We start from the raw sequence: 13,214 nt of genomic DNA on the forward strand, positions 1-13,214 counted from the left end.
ATCAATAATAACAATAATAAAATGGGCTGACCATGGACTTGCCCATATGGACATGGTCTTTATTGGGCATGGACATTTTCGGACCATTGTCCATTATGGACCGTCCAACTTGGCCCATAAAAAAAACTGTCCGTACGTACACGCCCAATGGTCTTTGGACGGACCATTTGACAGCTCTATACATAGCAATGCTTCTGGCAAATCGCTTATCCAATCAACCCCAACCTCAACCTCTCTTTTTCTTTTCCTCGATCGTTTGGCTTTGGCAGGAACACGTTTCCTTCCAGCTTCACCCATGTGAATCGAAAAACCTCGCATTGAGAGAAACGATTCAAATTCTTCCCTCCAACGTTAATTAAGATTATTATCGCGAAAGAGTTGGTCAAAATAGAACAAATTTTCAAAACGAGGGCTTATCAAAAATGGCGATAGAGAGAAACAAATATGTACTTGTGTGAACCCGGTTCGAATCCATTCGGTTTAGTCCGATTAGGATATCCGTCCTTAGGAACCCTAGTTGTAAACGTTAACGTTTTTAGTATGAATTGCAATTGTTGATCAGGTAATTGGGCTTTTAATGGGCTAGGTTATTACTTCTTAGGTGTCTTGTTAATCAACTTAAGCCCCAAATTTGCAAGACTATAGAAAACAAGTAATTTAAAGCTACTAAATGAGCCTTTTGCATTACTAAAAGTCAATCATGAAAAACAAATATACTAATGCCTGGTCTGGGGGTGTTATTGGTTTGTGACTTTGAAAGAGTCTTCAAAAAGAACTCAACCGTTTTATGAAATCACTCGCAAACTACCAAAAAAGAGCAAGGAAATCAGACTAACTACGTACTTGAAGGAAACTTTAAAAATATGTTTCATAGTCGATATCTAGAGCATAAGGATCAGAGAATGACAACTTGGCATGCGCTAGAGAGTCTTGGAATAGTATTGAGTTCTTTTAGGATGACAGATTCTTCTTTCTTTATGGAATCATCCAAGCATAGGGTCAGTTTCTTGAGGATTGTTGAATTCTCAAGTAAGTAACTCACTAGTTTCATCTCCATCGCCTCTCCTTTCAATGGCCTTTCTATCTTAACATACTCGAGAGACGATAGGAAACCCCGAGGTACAGACAAGATATTAATTCCCTCCTTCTCCCGATAATTAGCAGATCCCTGCAAGTACCATTTAACCAAGTGAAAGAGACATAAGTTCAATATATTATGCTATTATCACCATTTCCATCTTAAGATAGAAAGTTCATGGTTCAGTAGTAGACAATCCTCACCACGACAAGAGATTTTAGATTAGGGCAGCTTTCAAGAAAGATTGGCAACATTTCCCACTTGTAGCCGTAGAAGTCAACACGCAAGGAAGATAGGTTACGGAATAAGGGTAGTGGCTCACATCTTGAGTAATCATAAATGACCTAGGACCACACAAAAAAAAAAGTATCAGTGTAAACTTATAATATAAAGTTAAGCATTCAAATAGCAAATTCAATATAGGTTACCTCAAGAGTACTTGAAGCGATGATCAAAGTTTTTATGCTAGAGATCCCGACGAGAAAATCACGAATCATATTTCTTTTATTCAGATCATTTGGATTGAACATCTTCTTGCAAATCAAGTTAAAGACAGTATCGATATCAGCTTCAACAAGGGAAGCCAGATCATTTAGTATAAAACTTGCAATACGATGATCACTGAGCCTCAGATACTTAAGCTTGGGGGCATCAATTGCGACTACTAGATCTTCATTCAACATTTCATCAGTGTCCGCAACATGAGTGAAGCTCAATAGTGACTGAGAACGCACACATGTAAATTCAAAATCATCACAGAAACTCCTGTTGATATTTAGGTTTTCTAGAACTGGGCACTGTGAGATGAGTGTTTCCAACGCCATATGGTCGGCAAACTTAACTATACTTAGATGGAGTTCTTTAAGAGAAGGTAAAGAAACAAACTTGGGACTAGCCAAGGATAGTCCATCGAGCGTTAAGTATACTAAGGTCTCACAAGTGTAAAGGGTTGGAGGCATCTCGAACTCATAATTATCACATGAATCATCCAAAACACCGAGATATTTCACTTTCCGACTAACAACACTGTTGATCCACCGCCTGATCAGAGCCAGTTTAGGCTCACCATACCCACTAGAATCGTACTCTAACCTAAAACTTTGTAAGCAAGATTGACTGTTGAAACCCATAAAGCTGTCGACAAAACGCAAGAATGTGTTGTGGTCATACGAGAATGTGTTGCGGACATGGAAATCACAATAACTCAAGTTGAATCCAGGTACATACTTCCAGAGATTTCTCCATCTACTAGATAACACGCTACTCTTAACTACATCTTTCGTGGGAAGATAGAAGAGTACCTGACATAGCAATGTTTCTGGCAAGTTGCTTATCCAGTCAACTTCACGCGAGCCTTTGGCACGAACACGTTTCTCACCGGCTCCATCCATGAACTATCAAATGGAAAAGAAATCCGTAAAAGCTTGTAATAGAGGAAGTATCGATCGACAGTTCCTATATTTTGTCTACCAGTTCCACATTCTTCGGCGGCCGTTCAGACTTCAGAGTTTCACTCTGTTCCTTATCCGGTTCGGATCAATTCGGTTTACTGATCCGATTAGTCTTTGGTATCATGATTAGTTAATACGACAGCATTTGTAATTTTAACTTGTAAGTCAAGTGATTGGGCTTGTAATAATGGGCTAATGGGGTTAGACCAAACCGTTTGGTCGTTTTTGTGCCTTGACAATCAAGGTCTCATATAAAATCTTCAAATTTACAAGTTCCTTCCCACTTTCTTTCAGAACATAACTTATAAATAATAAAATGGACAGAACATAGTCATTACAACCAACAAACACATGATTGTCTTCCAAGATACGAAACATGAAAATCATCACAAACGATGAAGAAAACATATACTTAACATCAACCAAGTACCCAACAACTACGAGGTTCAAAAACAACAACTTTGCATGAGGTAGAGAGTCTTGGAATTGTAAGGAGTTCTTTGAGAATGACAGATTCTGATTTCTCTCTGGAACTATTCAAGCACAGATTCAGTTTCTTGAGGATTGGTGAATTCTCCAAAATGTAACTAACTACTTTCATTCCCCTTGCCTCTCCTGTGATTGGCCTCTCTATCTTAACATACTCGAGAGTTGTGAAGAAACACCGAGGTATGGATAAAACTCTATCTCCGTCCTCTTTTGAGGAATCCTTAAATTCCTGCAGGTATAAACCAAATAGGAAAAACACAAGTTAAGCATATGATAGTTCACCATTAGCATTATATAAAAGAGATTAAAGTTTCTTGTTTAATTAAAGTAAAATAATCCTAACCACGACAAGAGATTTAACATTTGGGCAGCTCTGGAGAAAGGTGGACAACATTTTCAAGGTGTGGTCTTCGAAGTCTATGTGCAAGGAGGATAGGTTACGAAATAAGGGTAGTTCACACCCCAAATCATGTATAACCTGCAAAGAAAAGTTGGGTGATTATGTTTCTTAAGCACCAAAACAACGAATTCAGCAAACCAAAAAAACTTAAGCGCAAATACAAAGGTTACCTCAAGAGTATGCGAAGAGATGAACAATTTTTTGACACTAGAGATCTCGGCGAGAAAATCTTGAATCATTTTTCTCTTTGGCCGATCATTTGGATGCGGTAGCTCTTCCATATTAAATATAATATTGATCTTCGCCTCCACAAGAGAACCCGAATTCTTCATTTTGAATTTTGCAGTTGAATGATCACTGATGTTCAGATACTCAAGCTTAGGAGCATCAATTGCAACTTCTAATTCATCCCAACCGTCAGAACAGTTGCCAATATGTTTGAAGCTCAGTAGAGACCGAGAACTAACACGTAAAACATTTATATCATCAACGGAACTCCTGCTTATAATCAAGCTTTCAAGAGCTGAACAGCTTGAGATGATCTTTTCCAAAACCAAAGCATTGGAAAACTTAACTATATCAAGCTCAATAACTTTGACCAAAGGCAAAGATATAACCTTAGGATTAGGCAAGATCACATTACAGAGCTTTAAAGACACCAAGCTCTCGCATGTGTAAACGGATGGAGGTATCTGGACTTCCTCATTCCCCCAAGTGTAGTCCAAAACGTCGAGAACTTTAAGTTTTTGGTCGACGACAATGTTGATCCACCGCTTGACATTAGAAATAGTGCGCTCTTCTTCATCACAATCGTACCTTAACCTAAAACTTTGGAAGCAAGACTCTCTGTCTAAAGCCAGAAACCTATCAACAAAACTCACGAAAGCATTATAGTCTAGAAATTGATTGTACTCCACGTTCAAACCAGGTACATATCTCCAGAGATTTCTCCATCTTTTGGATAAGACACTACTCTTAACCACATCCTTCGTGGGGATATTCAACATTATCTGACATATTAAGGATTCTGGTAAGTTGCTCAGCCTATCCTCTTCGCTTCTTCTTGCACGTTTCTCATCTCCTCCTGTATCCATGTTAATCTGCATCACAGATGTCAAATCAGATAGAAATACTCAACATTTGATAGAAAAATTTCGCTAGAATCATACAAAATATCTATTGAATTACACAAGGAACCTAAGGAAATAAATCTGTACCTGCGATGTCGCGAAGCAGCATGAAGAAATCAAATATGAAGGCTCCTGAAGAAGTATGATATATAGAGAGACGAATCCTCGTGGAATTCACCGGCCCAAGGGTTTTCGTAACGCTTGTTTTTTCTAACTGTTCCACTCCACTAGTGGCTAATAACCAGAGTGGCGCACAATAGAATAACCGACTTGTGTCATTAGTCAAAGAAGCGCATAATAGAACAATTAACTCGTGCCTCTGTGGGTCCCATATTTTAATTATAGGCGCGTCCCTTAACTTTTTTGTACTATGTCAATGGGCTGAAAGCCCACAACTTAATTTAGGCTGCGGCAATTGTTACTGCGTAAAAGGCTATACATAATGGGCCTAAGCCCATATGTATAGAAGGTGGGATAAAATAATTACACTCCCGCCGAGGCTCTTCCCTTGTCCCGCCTCTCTCGCTCAAACACTTTTGACTAGAGAAATCGGAAGAACAAAAATTTCCCGATAATCTTCCCCAACTTTTTTTGTTACGATCTTTGCTTAGATTTCGTCTGGAATAATTCGATAGGCGAGGAAATTATGAGGGAAGAAGAAATTGAGAAGATCCGAGGCGTGGTTCGAGACTGCGTCAGTAAGCATTTGTACTCGTCGGCCATCTTCTTCGCCGACAAAGTAGCAGCTCTTACCAATGACCCATCTGACATATATATGCAAGCTCAAGCTCTTTTCCTCGGCCGCCATTACCGTCGCGCTTTTCACCTTCTTAACGCTTCTAAGATTGTCCTCCGAGATCTTCGATTCCGTTACCTCGCCGCAAAGTGCCTCGTAATTCCGAATTCCACTATCTATTTCACTTGTTTTGATTGGGACTGGTTTAGGAATCTCAGATTGTTTCTCTTGATTTGAGGGTTTTAGGGTTTATCGGTAATTAATTTCTATGTGTTCTCAGGAGGAATTGAAGGAATGGGATCAGTGTCTATTGATGCTTGGTGATGCGAAGGTTGATGATGATGGAATTGTGTATGATGCTAAAGACGGGAACGTGATAGATTTTGATAAAGATGGAGAGGACCGAGAGATTAATGTAAGTTTTTTCACGACTTTTAAATGTATAATAGAGATCTAGGTAGTATTATCTTCTCGATTCTGGAAGGTTTGTTAGCGAAACTGTTGGAATTACATTAACTGGTTGACTACTACTTGGTTAGGATAGTAGCTGAACTGATATATGGTGATTTACTTTTGCAGATATCATCGGCGATATGCTTTCTAAGAGGAAAAGCATACGGAGCCTTACAAAACCGGTCTCAGGCTCGACAATGGTTAGTGAGCCTTCTTTCACCTATCTTTCTTGTTCAGGGATCATTTGTTCATCTGCATTTTGATGATTGTGAGAGAGTGATCTTATTGATTTAGTGGTGTTACATGAACTTAGCATGTGTATAAGATTTACTCAAGTGCTAGTAGGAAATATTGTGAACTTGTGTGTATGTTGGCTGATCCATCTATTAGGATTGAGTGTTGTGTGGGAATCTTGAACTTCATAGCTATTTAACTCATCATTTCGGTTTGTTTGCAGGTACAAAGCTGCTATCAAGGCTGATCCTCTGTGCTATGAGGTACTTCTAGCGCCCTAGTCAATTTGTGCATGTTATTTTTTACTTACTATGGGAAGTTGCAGAGCTAATGTGGGAAGATAAAATTCTTTTAATTTATTGTATAGTAGTGAAAACCTGATGTACCTCTGTAGATATCAGAAAACTGACATGGACGTGATTTCTATAATCTATCCTTTCAGGCTTTGGAATGCCTTATTGAGAGCCATATGCTTACATCTGAAGAAGGTGAGTTATAGTTTATGCATTCTTGTTGCTTTTTATTTTTCGTCTTATTTGTTTCATGGTCCAGTCGTTTACATGACTAGAAGGTTACTGAGACTTCAATTATATAAAATTCAGAATCGAGTCTGCTTTCTTCACTACAATTTAGTCCAGAAGACGGATGGCTCTCTTCTTTCTATTCATGCTTGATTAAGAAGGTAAACATTATCTATTGAGTAAAGTGTCTGATCCAATGTGTCAATAGTTATGTGGCACTTATATTTCGAATTTGCTTGCTGATTCTCTGTTCTGTCGATTTCCTTTTGTAAGCATCTTTTCTTTTCTTCTTGGTACTTACTAGTTCTTCGTGTCCAGTATGACAAAGAGAGCACAGTAGAACTCAAGTTTAAGAAGCTTGAGAATGAGACTAGTGGTAGTGTCTCTGGCTCATCTATGATCACATTGGCTAATAACACTGATCTGTTGGCCTGTAAAGCTGAGTACTACCATCAATGCTGTGAATATCAGAAGTGTTTTGAACTAACCGCGGCGTAAGAAACTTGAGAATGCTGTGTATATTACTGCTGATTCTAAATTCTGAGCAATATGAAACTTGAATGATTCTAGCAGTGTGGTCTCTTTTGGTCTTATTTGACAGACTCCTTGAGAAAGATCCTTTTCATCTGAAGTGTACGCTGGTACATTTGGCCGCTGCCATGGAACTTGGTAATTCAAATGAGCTCTATCTAATGGCGTGCAATTTGGTTAAAGACTACCCTTCGAAGTGAGTATTAAATTTATTTTCTCAAGCTATATGGCATGTGGGTGAGCATGTCAATTGGGATATAATTCTTATGTTTTATCCCAATCCTAGCTAGGATAGTTAACCTGTTTTATGGTTCAGCTTTTCAAGACCATGAATCAACGTTGAGAGCTTGTTTCTTTGGCTGAATATGTTTTTTGTACTTGATCTCGTTGATCATGTGAAAATGTTTCAAAGTTTTGTGTTTGAGACAAATTTCATGATTACTTGATGCTCTGTGGTATAAATACTCATACATGGTCTTGTAGGGCGTTGTCTTGGTTTGCGGTGGGTTGTTACTACTATTGTATCAAAAAGTATGCTGAAGCTCGGCGGTACTTTAGGTAACTATGCTGTGGCATTATGCTGTCTTGATCAAATCTAGTAGGTAGGTGCATATGTGTCTGACCTGGAGCTTCATTTCTTTTAATATGGTCTTGCAGCAAAGCTACGGGTATTGATGGCTCATTCTCACCAGCTCGGATAGGTTATGGTAATTCCTTTGCCGCCCAAGAGGAGGGTGACCAAGCCATGTCTGCCTATCGCACTGCCGCTAGACTATTTCCAGGGTAATCAAGTTACTCTTGTTTTCTTCAAAACTAGTGACTGTAAATCTGTAACTTGTGACTAAAATGAATCATCCTTAGCCCTGAAGCATTGTAGAAGTCTTCTTATTACGTTACAAATTGTTTTTTACAGGTTGAATCTTGATATTATTTTGTTCCAGGTGTCATTTGCCAACTCTGTACATTGGAATGGAGTATATGCGAACTCACAGCTACAAGCTTGCGGACCAGGTAACAAATTAGAAATTGCTGTGTGGTGTCTTCAACTTATATGACTTAGTGTTTTGCTAACATTGTATTTACTTTAATCCCTTCTATTTTGTCTAGTTTTTCATGCAAGCAAAGGCGATATGCCCTTCGGATCCACTTGTTTATAATGAACTCGGAGTTGTTGCATATCATATGAAAGAGTGCGTTCCTCTTCTCTTTACAGTCTGCTTATCTCCGAAATTTCCAAATGCTAGTAATGACAAAGCTACATTATAGAATGGGGAGAAGATAACTATCTAGTAAACTGAGTCAACAACATTAACTACATTTCAGGTATGGTAAAGCTGTGCGGTGGTTTGAGAAGACATTGGCCCATATACCATCTGCATTAACTGAATCCTGGGAACCAACTGTGGTCAATCTTGCTCATGCATATAGAAAGCTAAGGTATATTGGCGCACACAGAACTACCATGATCTTCCTCTTATGTAGATAATCTCGTGTTGTGAATTGACTGGTCAAAATTCTTGTCAACAGAAAGGACCGTGAAGCTATCTCCTATTATGAAAGAGCACTTACACTATCAACTAAAAGCTTAAGCACTTATTCCGGCTTGGCTTACACTTACCATTTGCAGGTATTTGAATGTACTTTTAAACACCAGTCATTTATTCGAAACAATACTAACTTTGATTATCACAAAACCCGTAATTTTTCCATTTCAATCTCATTCTATTCCAGGGGAATTTCTCAGCTGCCATCTCATATTATCACAAGGTATCATATTATACACACTACTATAACTAAGAGAACTATAATTATTTCCTTAATAATTAACATATAAACACTTCTCTTCTCTATCAGATGGTGAGCTATACATTTTTCATTTCCTCTGAGTCTTTTATTCTGTTTCTCTTCTCTATTTTCAGGCCTTGTGGTTGAAACCTGATGATCAATTTTGTACGGAAATGTTGAACGTGGCTCTCATGGATGAATGTCAGAACGGGGTTGATTCAAAGGTTGAGCTCTGCTAGGAATTGGTCAGTTAAAATTAACCGCCTTATTCTAGTTCTTGTTGTAATTTATCTGTACTATCATCATTGTGACGCCTAACATAACTTATAATTTATTCCATGCATCAATAACCAAGAGACTGTTACAATATATTCTTTAAAGGGTCAAATACACTTCTACTTTTCTTATTATCTTAGTGTGTGAATGGGCAGCTTTGTTTCTCTGCAGTGTTGTCTCCACTGTCTGTGGTTTTGGTCTCTGATATAGGAGGTCCCTTGAGTAGTCCCCCGAACAGCTCTCCTGGATCATAGTAAATCTCAATCTCCTCTGCTCTAAGTGATTCGTCAACCTGTATAGAGAACCTCTAGAAGTAAGTAAATCCTGATGCTAGAGTTTTAGCCATTAAAAGATTATAAGAAGGGACCCATTCATGTTTCAGACATACCTTTAGAACTCCTAGACCCAGGAATTGAACCATTTCCCCAGTAGGAGCATGACCTTTGAAAGTTCCTTCAAAGTATCCCCAGTGTCTAAATTTGAAGGCTATAACAGGAGGCCCCGAGTACACAGAGAGTATTTCCCACGCAAACCCGCGTGGTAAAGCAGATCTAAAGGCGTCATGTGATGACTCAAAGCTCTCTTCCTCGGGCTTATAGTACTGAAACTCTTCAGGCAAAGAGTTCTTGAGCAAAGCATTGTAACTCCCAAGCCTAAGCGTCTCTTCAGCTGATAAACCTTCTCTCCCTAATAAATAAGAGACTTAAATCTTTGTTTGGTAATTATCCAGTTTAAGATCATAGTGATCAAGTGCTAGCTGTAACTACCATTGACAAAGAGCTTAAACTTCTCAGGGTTTATAGTCTTGAAGTCCTGTAAACGGATCTTATGTGAGAACTCCATCTCCCATGACTTGATCGCGTTTTGCACTGTCTCTTCTAACGAACCTTCTGGCCACACCTGCGCTCAAAATCAAATACTATCAACGAATCAGATTCACAAAATATAAACATAGCACATACCTTAAGTGAAACATATATTAACCGAAGGACCTTAGTCTGGCCTTCTTCAAAGAGCTGGTTCACACTATTGAAGTCTGGAGGGTTATCATACCTCCATTGAACCTGTCCTGCATCTTCAAGGACTGATCTATACTTATCTCTCTCTTCCCTAGTAGCCATATTAGCTTTTTAATGGAGAATGAGTTATGATTGCTTGTATCTTTTATAATCTCACAATACATGTTGATTGATATTTAGAAATTAGTTTAAAATGGATTAGTGGTGAATCCCGTTTTCTTATCCGCGTAAAGTTGACATTTTGAAGTTGTTAATTGTCTCAATCATATTTTCTAAAAAGTTGCAACCAATAACCAACAATTACTTCTTTGGCTGTCCAAATTGGCTTCTTTTCTATCCAATTACATAATGATAATTTCTAAGACTAGGAAATAGAAAATGTAAACCAAGGAATTTTACAAGAAAATCTTGTGCAACTTTTTGAAGTATATGTTTGCTATATGTCACATCGGATATCATATGGTAATCAAAGATTTTTGAACTTTTTGGAAATTATTACAGCAACTAGTGAACCATTTAATTACTATATAGGTCTCTACTTAAATTTTATGATGTTTTCGTACATCTAGTCTAACAGCGTGGTGATTTGTGTTAGTAATCTAAGCATAGTGTTGAAAGAAAATAAAGATAGGCAAGAGAAAGGAGTTGGTTTTAGTTACATGGGTTCTTTCTTCTTCGAAAAGCTTGTTCACGGTGTCGAAAATCGGAGGACCACCGTATCTCCACCGTATGTTTCCCGTTTTTTCATCGTTCAAGATTGATCGGTACTTGTCGGCGGCCAATTTAAGAGACGAAAGTCCACCCTCCAGAGCATCCGCAGAAAAAGACATTTTTGTGAGTTTGCCTAGAGATTATAAAGATAAGAAGACAGAACCTCTACTACATATATAGTAACCACCATTGTAACGTTTTTTACAAAAGACAGATGTCACGATTTTGTCGTAAAGATTAGAAGAGTCATCATTCGAAGAGTCATCATCACTCACGGTTTGAAGAAGTTTTTTCCTGGCGGGAGAATCTAGTTTAAACTGAGGAAATATTATCTTTTCCTCAGTTTAGACTAGCTCTTATATTCTGCTTGCTGTTTCTGCAGATCTTCAGGCTAAAGAAATTGCTGTTTCATACCGTAAGAAGATTCCTACATCTCGCTTTTCTGCTTTAGGTCAACGTTCTACGATCAAGGAAGGGAAAATCTCTAAGAGCAGAAGATCGATGATGGCTAAGATTTATTCTTACATTTCAGAGTATTTTGGTGTGTTACTGAAGCACACAGAGCATATATCCAGAATAAAGTCAAATATATCTATTTCGTTCTATATGAAGTATGAACCATATATTACCACATTAGCCTAGCCTATAATAAACAAACCAGTAGTATGATCTTCAGAATAACTTGTGTGGAATAATCCCTGTTATAATCTTCACATATGTCTACAAAAGAAAAGATCAAATAACATATCACTACAAGAACACATACCATGATCTAAGCGTTTATGTATTTTTAGACAGAGAAGCAAAAGAAAAGAGATTTCACTTTCATTAGTTCATAAGGATAAAAAGAAAGATGCAGGGACAAGCATGTGCTATTTTCAATCATACCTTAAAAGTCCAGAAGAAGCTGGGGAAGAATCCTCTCTAAATGAGTAGCTTCAATCTTTTCCATTCCCTCAGCTTCAGCGATTATAGCAGCGCGCTGCACAGCCTCTGCCAATGCCGATAAAATCCTTAAGATAGCTTATAGATACAACATGACTTAAAGAGAAAACTAAGTAGTTTCTAAAATGCAAAACTTGACCTGAGACAAAACTCTTGAGAAGTTCACAGCTGAGTTTTAAAGCATTTGCGTTTGCTACAAGAACCAATAAACCATAAATATTCATGTCTCATCTACCAATTAACATGACAAACTAAGCAACAGTGTATAAACGAACCAGAAGCAAGTCTGTTCTTCTTGGTTGTTCCCAGAGCAACCTGCACATATTGCAAATGCATAATTTAGCATCAGAAATAGTAATCTTCCTCCCTTTTTTGAACATTTTGAATCTTTGAAATCAGAAGATCATAGCTGTTACAGTCATACACCAGTATCTAGTGAAGGAGTTACGATACCAAATGATAATTCCAATTTATTCTTGCGGTTTTACTTTCAATAGAATACCTCAGCTTCCGTAGCATCAATGGCATCGCTCCTCTCCCTTTCTGCATCGCAATCGAATAAAAAAGCTCGCAGATAAGATCAACATAAAGCGAATAAGTTACTCTGAGAAAACATGGATGTGTACCGCGAAATCTTCGGGCCCAAATGTGCTTAAAAATGGCGTGAATCAGATCCTAATTCCATGAAAATCGAAGGTAAGAAGAATGTTAGAATCGTGGAATTGAGACGATAAAACGGCGAAGTAGAAAAGGAAGACGTGAGAAGAGATTACAGAATCGAAGGTATTGTTCGCGTCCATGACGTTTTCCGCATCTAACGAAGCTTCCTGGTGAAAAAAAAAAAAAACGGAGACCGCTAAAAACTCAGAAACTATTTTGAAAAAGGAAAACTAGAATCATGGAAAATCACAGCCATTACATACAAAATCACAAAAACTATTCTACAATTGAAAGATCACAAGCTATATATACCTTGAGATGTTGATACAACGACGGCAACGATATACAGTGAGGCGGCGACAACGAGCTCCGATGAAGGATTGGAGGGAAGAGAACTGTGTAATTTGGAAGACGAAGATTGAAGAAGGAAAAAGAGACAAGAATTAAACGACAACGTATAAAAGTAAAATTTGGTGAAATAATAAGCCCAACCCATTAAGACTCAGCCCATAGAATGCCACGTTGTCAATTGTCATGTTGTTTGGTTTGATCTCTCAGACGCGCTTCATTTAGCTCATTTCCTCAAATGATTTAAAATCCTGCGATTTTCGTGGTCTATAACCTACCCGAATTGATGAAACGCGCTATACGCGCTGTTCATGCGCGTGGGGGTAGTCTTCAATTGTCATGTTGTTTGGTTTGATCTCTCAGACGCGCCTTAGTTAGCTCATTTTCCCAAATAATTTAAAATCCTGCGATTTTCGTGGTCTATAACCAACCCGAATTGATGAAACG

The 13,214-nt window shown here is 38.1% G+C and overlaps 5 protein-coding genes across 13 annotated transcripts; 1 reads left to right on the plus strand and 4 right to left on the minus strand.

Moving 5' to 3' along the window:
* Positions 1 to 677: 677 nt before the first annotated feature.
* AT1G78750 (F-box/RNI-like superfamily protein) lies at positions 678 to 2,658 on the minus strand. Of its 2 annotated transcripts, NM_001334843.1 has the most exons (4): positions 2,549 to 2,658; positions 1,507 to 2,472; positions 1,282 to 1,422; positions 678 to 1,168 (listed from the first exon to the last, which is right to left on the minus strand). In NM_001334843.1, exons 2-4 carry the CDS (start codon positions 2,467 to 2,469, stop codon positions 896 to 898), a joined length of 1,377 nt encoding a protein of 458 aa, NP_001319406.1. In that variant the 5' UTR covers positions 2,470 to 2,472; positions 2,549 to 2,658; the 3' UTR covers positions 678 to 895. The 2 variants fall into 2 exon arrangements, with proteins under 2 accessions (NP_001319406.1, NP_177996.1); NM_106522.2 differs by having other exon boundaries at positions 1,507 to 2,658.
* A 211-nt stretch (positions 2,659 to 2,869) lies between these two features.
* On the minus strand, positions 2,870 to 4,512 carry AT1G78760 (F-box/RNI-like superfamily protein; the record flags this gene model as incomplete). Its single annotated transcript, NM_106523.2, has 3 exons — positions 2,870 to 3,247; positions 3,362 to 3,496; positions 3,589 to 4,512. 3 exons carry the CDS (start codon positions 4,510 to 4,512, stop codon positions 2,948 to 2,950), a joined length of 1,359 nt encoding a protein of 452 aa, NP_177997.1. The 3' UTR covers positions 2,870 to 2,947.
* Positions 4,513 to 4,692: 180 nt separating this feature from the next.
* Positions 4,693 to 9,221, plus strand: APC6 (anaphase promoting complex 6). The gene is made up of 16 exons (NM_106524.2): positions 4,693 to 5,440; positions 5,565 to 5,699; positions 5,864 to 5,937; positions 6,195 to 6,234; positions 6,414 to 6,459; positions 6,574 to 6,653; positions 6,811 to 6,986; positions 7,094 to 7,219; positions 7,507 to 7,581; positions 7,681 to 7,806; positions 7,965 to 8,034; positions 8,131 to 8,213; positions 8,347 to 8,460; positions 8,551 to 8,650; positions 8,755 to 8,790; positions 8,943 to 9,221. The coding sequence occupies exons 1-16, from the start codon at positions 5,195 to 5,197 to the stop codon at positions 9,045 to 9,047; spliced, it is 1,632 nt and encodes a 543-aa protein (NP_565188.1). The 5' UTR covers positions 4,693 to 5,194; the 3' UTR covers positions 9,048 to 9,221.
* Positions 9,114 to 11,111, minus strand: AT1G78780 (pathogenesis-related family protein; the record flags this gene model as incomplete). Of its 5 annotated transcripts, NM_001334844.1 has the most annotated exons (5): positions 11,090 to 11,111; positions 10,763 to 10,947; positions 9,852 to 9,984; positions 9,473 to 9,771; positions 9,221 to 9,376 (listed from the first exon to the last, which is right to left on the minus strand). In NM_001334844.1, the coding sequence occupies exons 2-5, from the start codon at positions 10,931 to 10,933 to the stop codon at positions 9,221 to 9,223; spliced, it is 759 nt and encodes a 252-aa protein (NP_001319407.1). In that variant the 5' UTR covers positions 10,934 to 10,947; positions 11,090 to 11,111. The 5 variants fall into 5 exon arrangements, with proteins under 5 accessions (NP_565189.1, NP_849901.1, NP_001077842.1 ...); NM_106525.3 differs by lacking the exons at positions 10,763 to 10,947; positions 11,090 to 11,111 and adding an exon at positions 10,077 to 10,221 and having other exon boundaries at positions 9,114 to 9,376; NM_001084373.1 differs by lacking the exons at positions 10,763 to 10,947; positions 11,090 to 11,111 and adding an exon at positions 10,077 to 10,221 and having other exon boundaries at positions 9,118 to 9,376; positions 9,473 to 9,762.
* AT1G78790 (centromere protein X) lies at positions 10,979 to 12,852 on the minus strand. Of its 4 annotated transcripts, none has more exons than NM_106526.4 (8): positions 12,732 to 12,852; positions 12,533 to 12,586; positions 12,386 to 12,434; positions 12,262 to 12,302; positions 12,035 to 12,074; positions 11,899 to 11,952; positions 11,703 to 11,807; positions 10,979 to 11,534 (listed from the first exon to the last, which is right to left on the minus strand). In NM_106526.4, exons 2-7 carry the CDS (start codon positions 12,557 to 12,559, stop codon positions 11,704 to 11,706), a joined length of 315 nt encoding a protein of 104 aa, NP_178000.2. In that variant the 5' UTR covers positions 12,560 to 12,586; positions 12,732 to 12,852; the 3' UTR covers positions 10,979 to 11,534; position 11,703. The 4 variants fall into 4 exon arrangements, with proteins under 4 accessions (NP_178000.2, NP_001323103.1, NP_001323102.1 ...); NM_001334846.1 differs by having other exon boundaries at positions 11,011 to 11,586; NM_001334847.1 differs by having other exon boundaries at positions 11,059 to 11,807.
* Positions 12,853 to 13,214: the final 362 nt, after the last annotated feature.

Source organism: Arabidopsis thaliana, assembly GCF_000001735.4.
Source record: "Arabidopsis thaliana chromosome 1 sequence".
Classification (NCBI taxonomy): domain Eukaryota; kingdom Viridiplantae; phylum Streptophyta; class Magnoliopsida; order Brassicales; family Brassicaceae; genus Arabidopsis; species Arabidopsis thaliana.

Excerpts from the sequence above, each read along its gene's own strand:
- AT1G78750 (NM_001334843.1), bottom strand. The coding sequence starts at position 2,469 with ATGGATGGAGCCGGTGAGAAACGTGTTCGTGCCAAAGGCTCGCGTGAA. Across the intron at positions 1,423-1,506 it reads TCGCTTCAAGTACTCTTGAG|GTCATTTATGATTACTCAAG; the intron begins GTAACCTATATT and ends GTGTGGTCCTAG. Across the intron at positions 1,169-1,281 it reads ATCTAAAATCTCTTGTCGTG|GGATCTGCTAATTATCGGGA; the intron begins GTGAGGATTGTC and ends TGGTACTTGCAG.
- APC6 (NM_106524.2), top strand. The coding sequence starts at position 5,195 with ATGAGGGAAGAAGAAATTGAGAAGATCCGAGGCGTGGTTCGAGACTGC. Across the intron at positions 8,035-8,130 it reads GCTACAAGCTTGCGGACCAG|TTTTTCATGCAAGCAAAGGC; the intron begins GTAACAAATTAG and ends TATTTTGTCTAG. Across the intron at positions 8,461-8,550 it reads CATGCATATAGAAAGCTAAG|AAAGGACCGTGAAGCTATCT; the intron begins GTATATTGGCGC and ends TCTTGTCAACAG.
- AT1G78790 (NM_106526.4), bottom strand. The coding sequence starts at position 12,559 with ATGGACGCGAACAATACCTTCGATTCT. Across the intron at positions 12,303-12,385 it reads TTGGGCCCGAAGATTTCGCG|AAAGGGAGAGGAGCGATGCC; the intron begins GTACACATCCAT and ends ATTGCGATGCAG. Across the intron at positions 11,808-11,898 it reads TCTCAAGAGTTTTGTCTCAG|AGGCTGTGCAGCGCGCTGCT; the intron begins GTCAAGTTTTGC and ends CGGCATTGGCAG.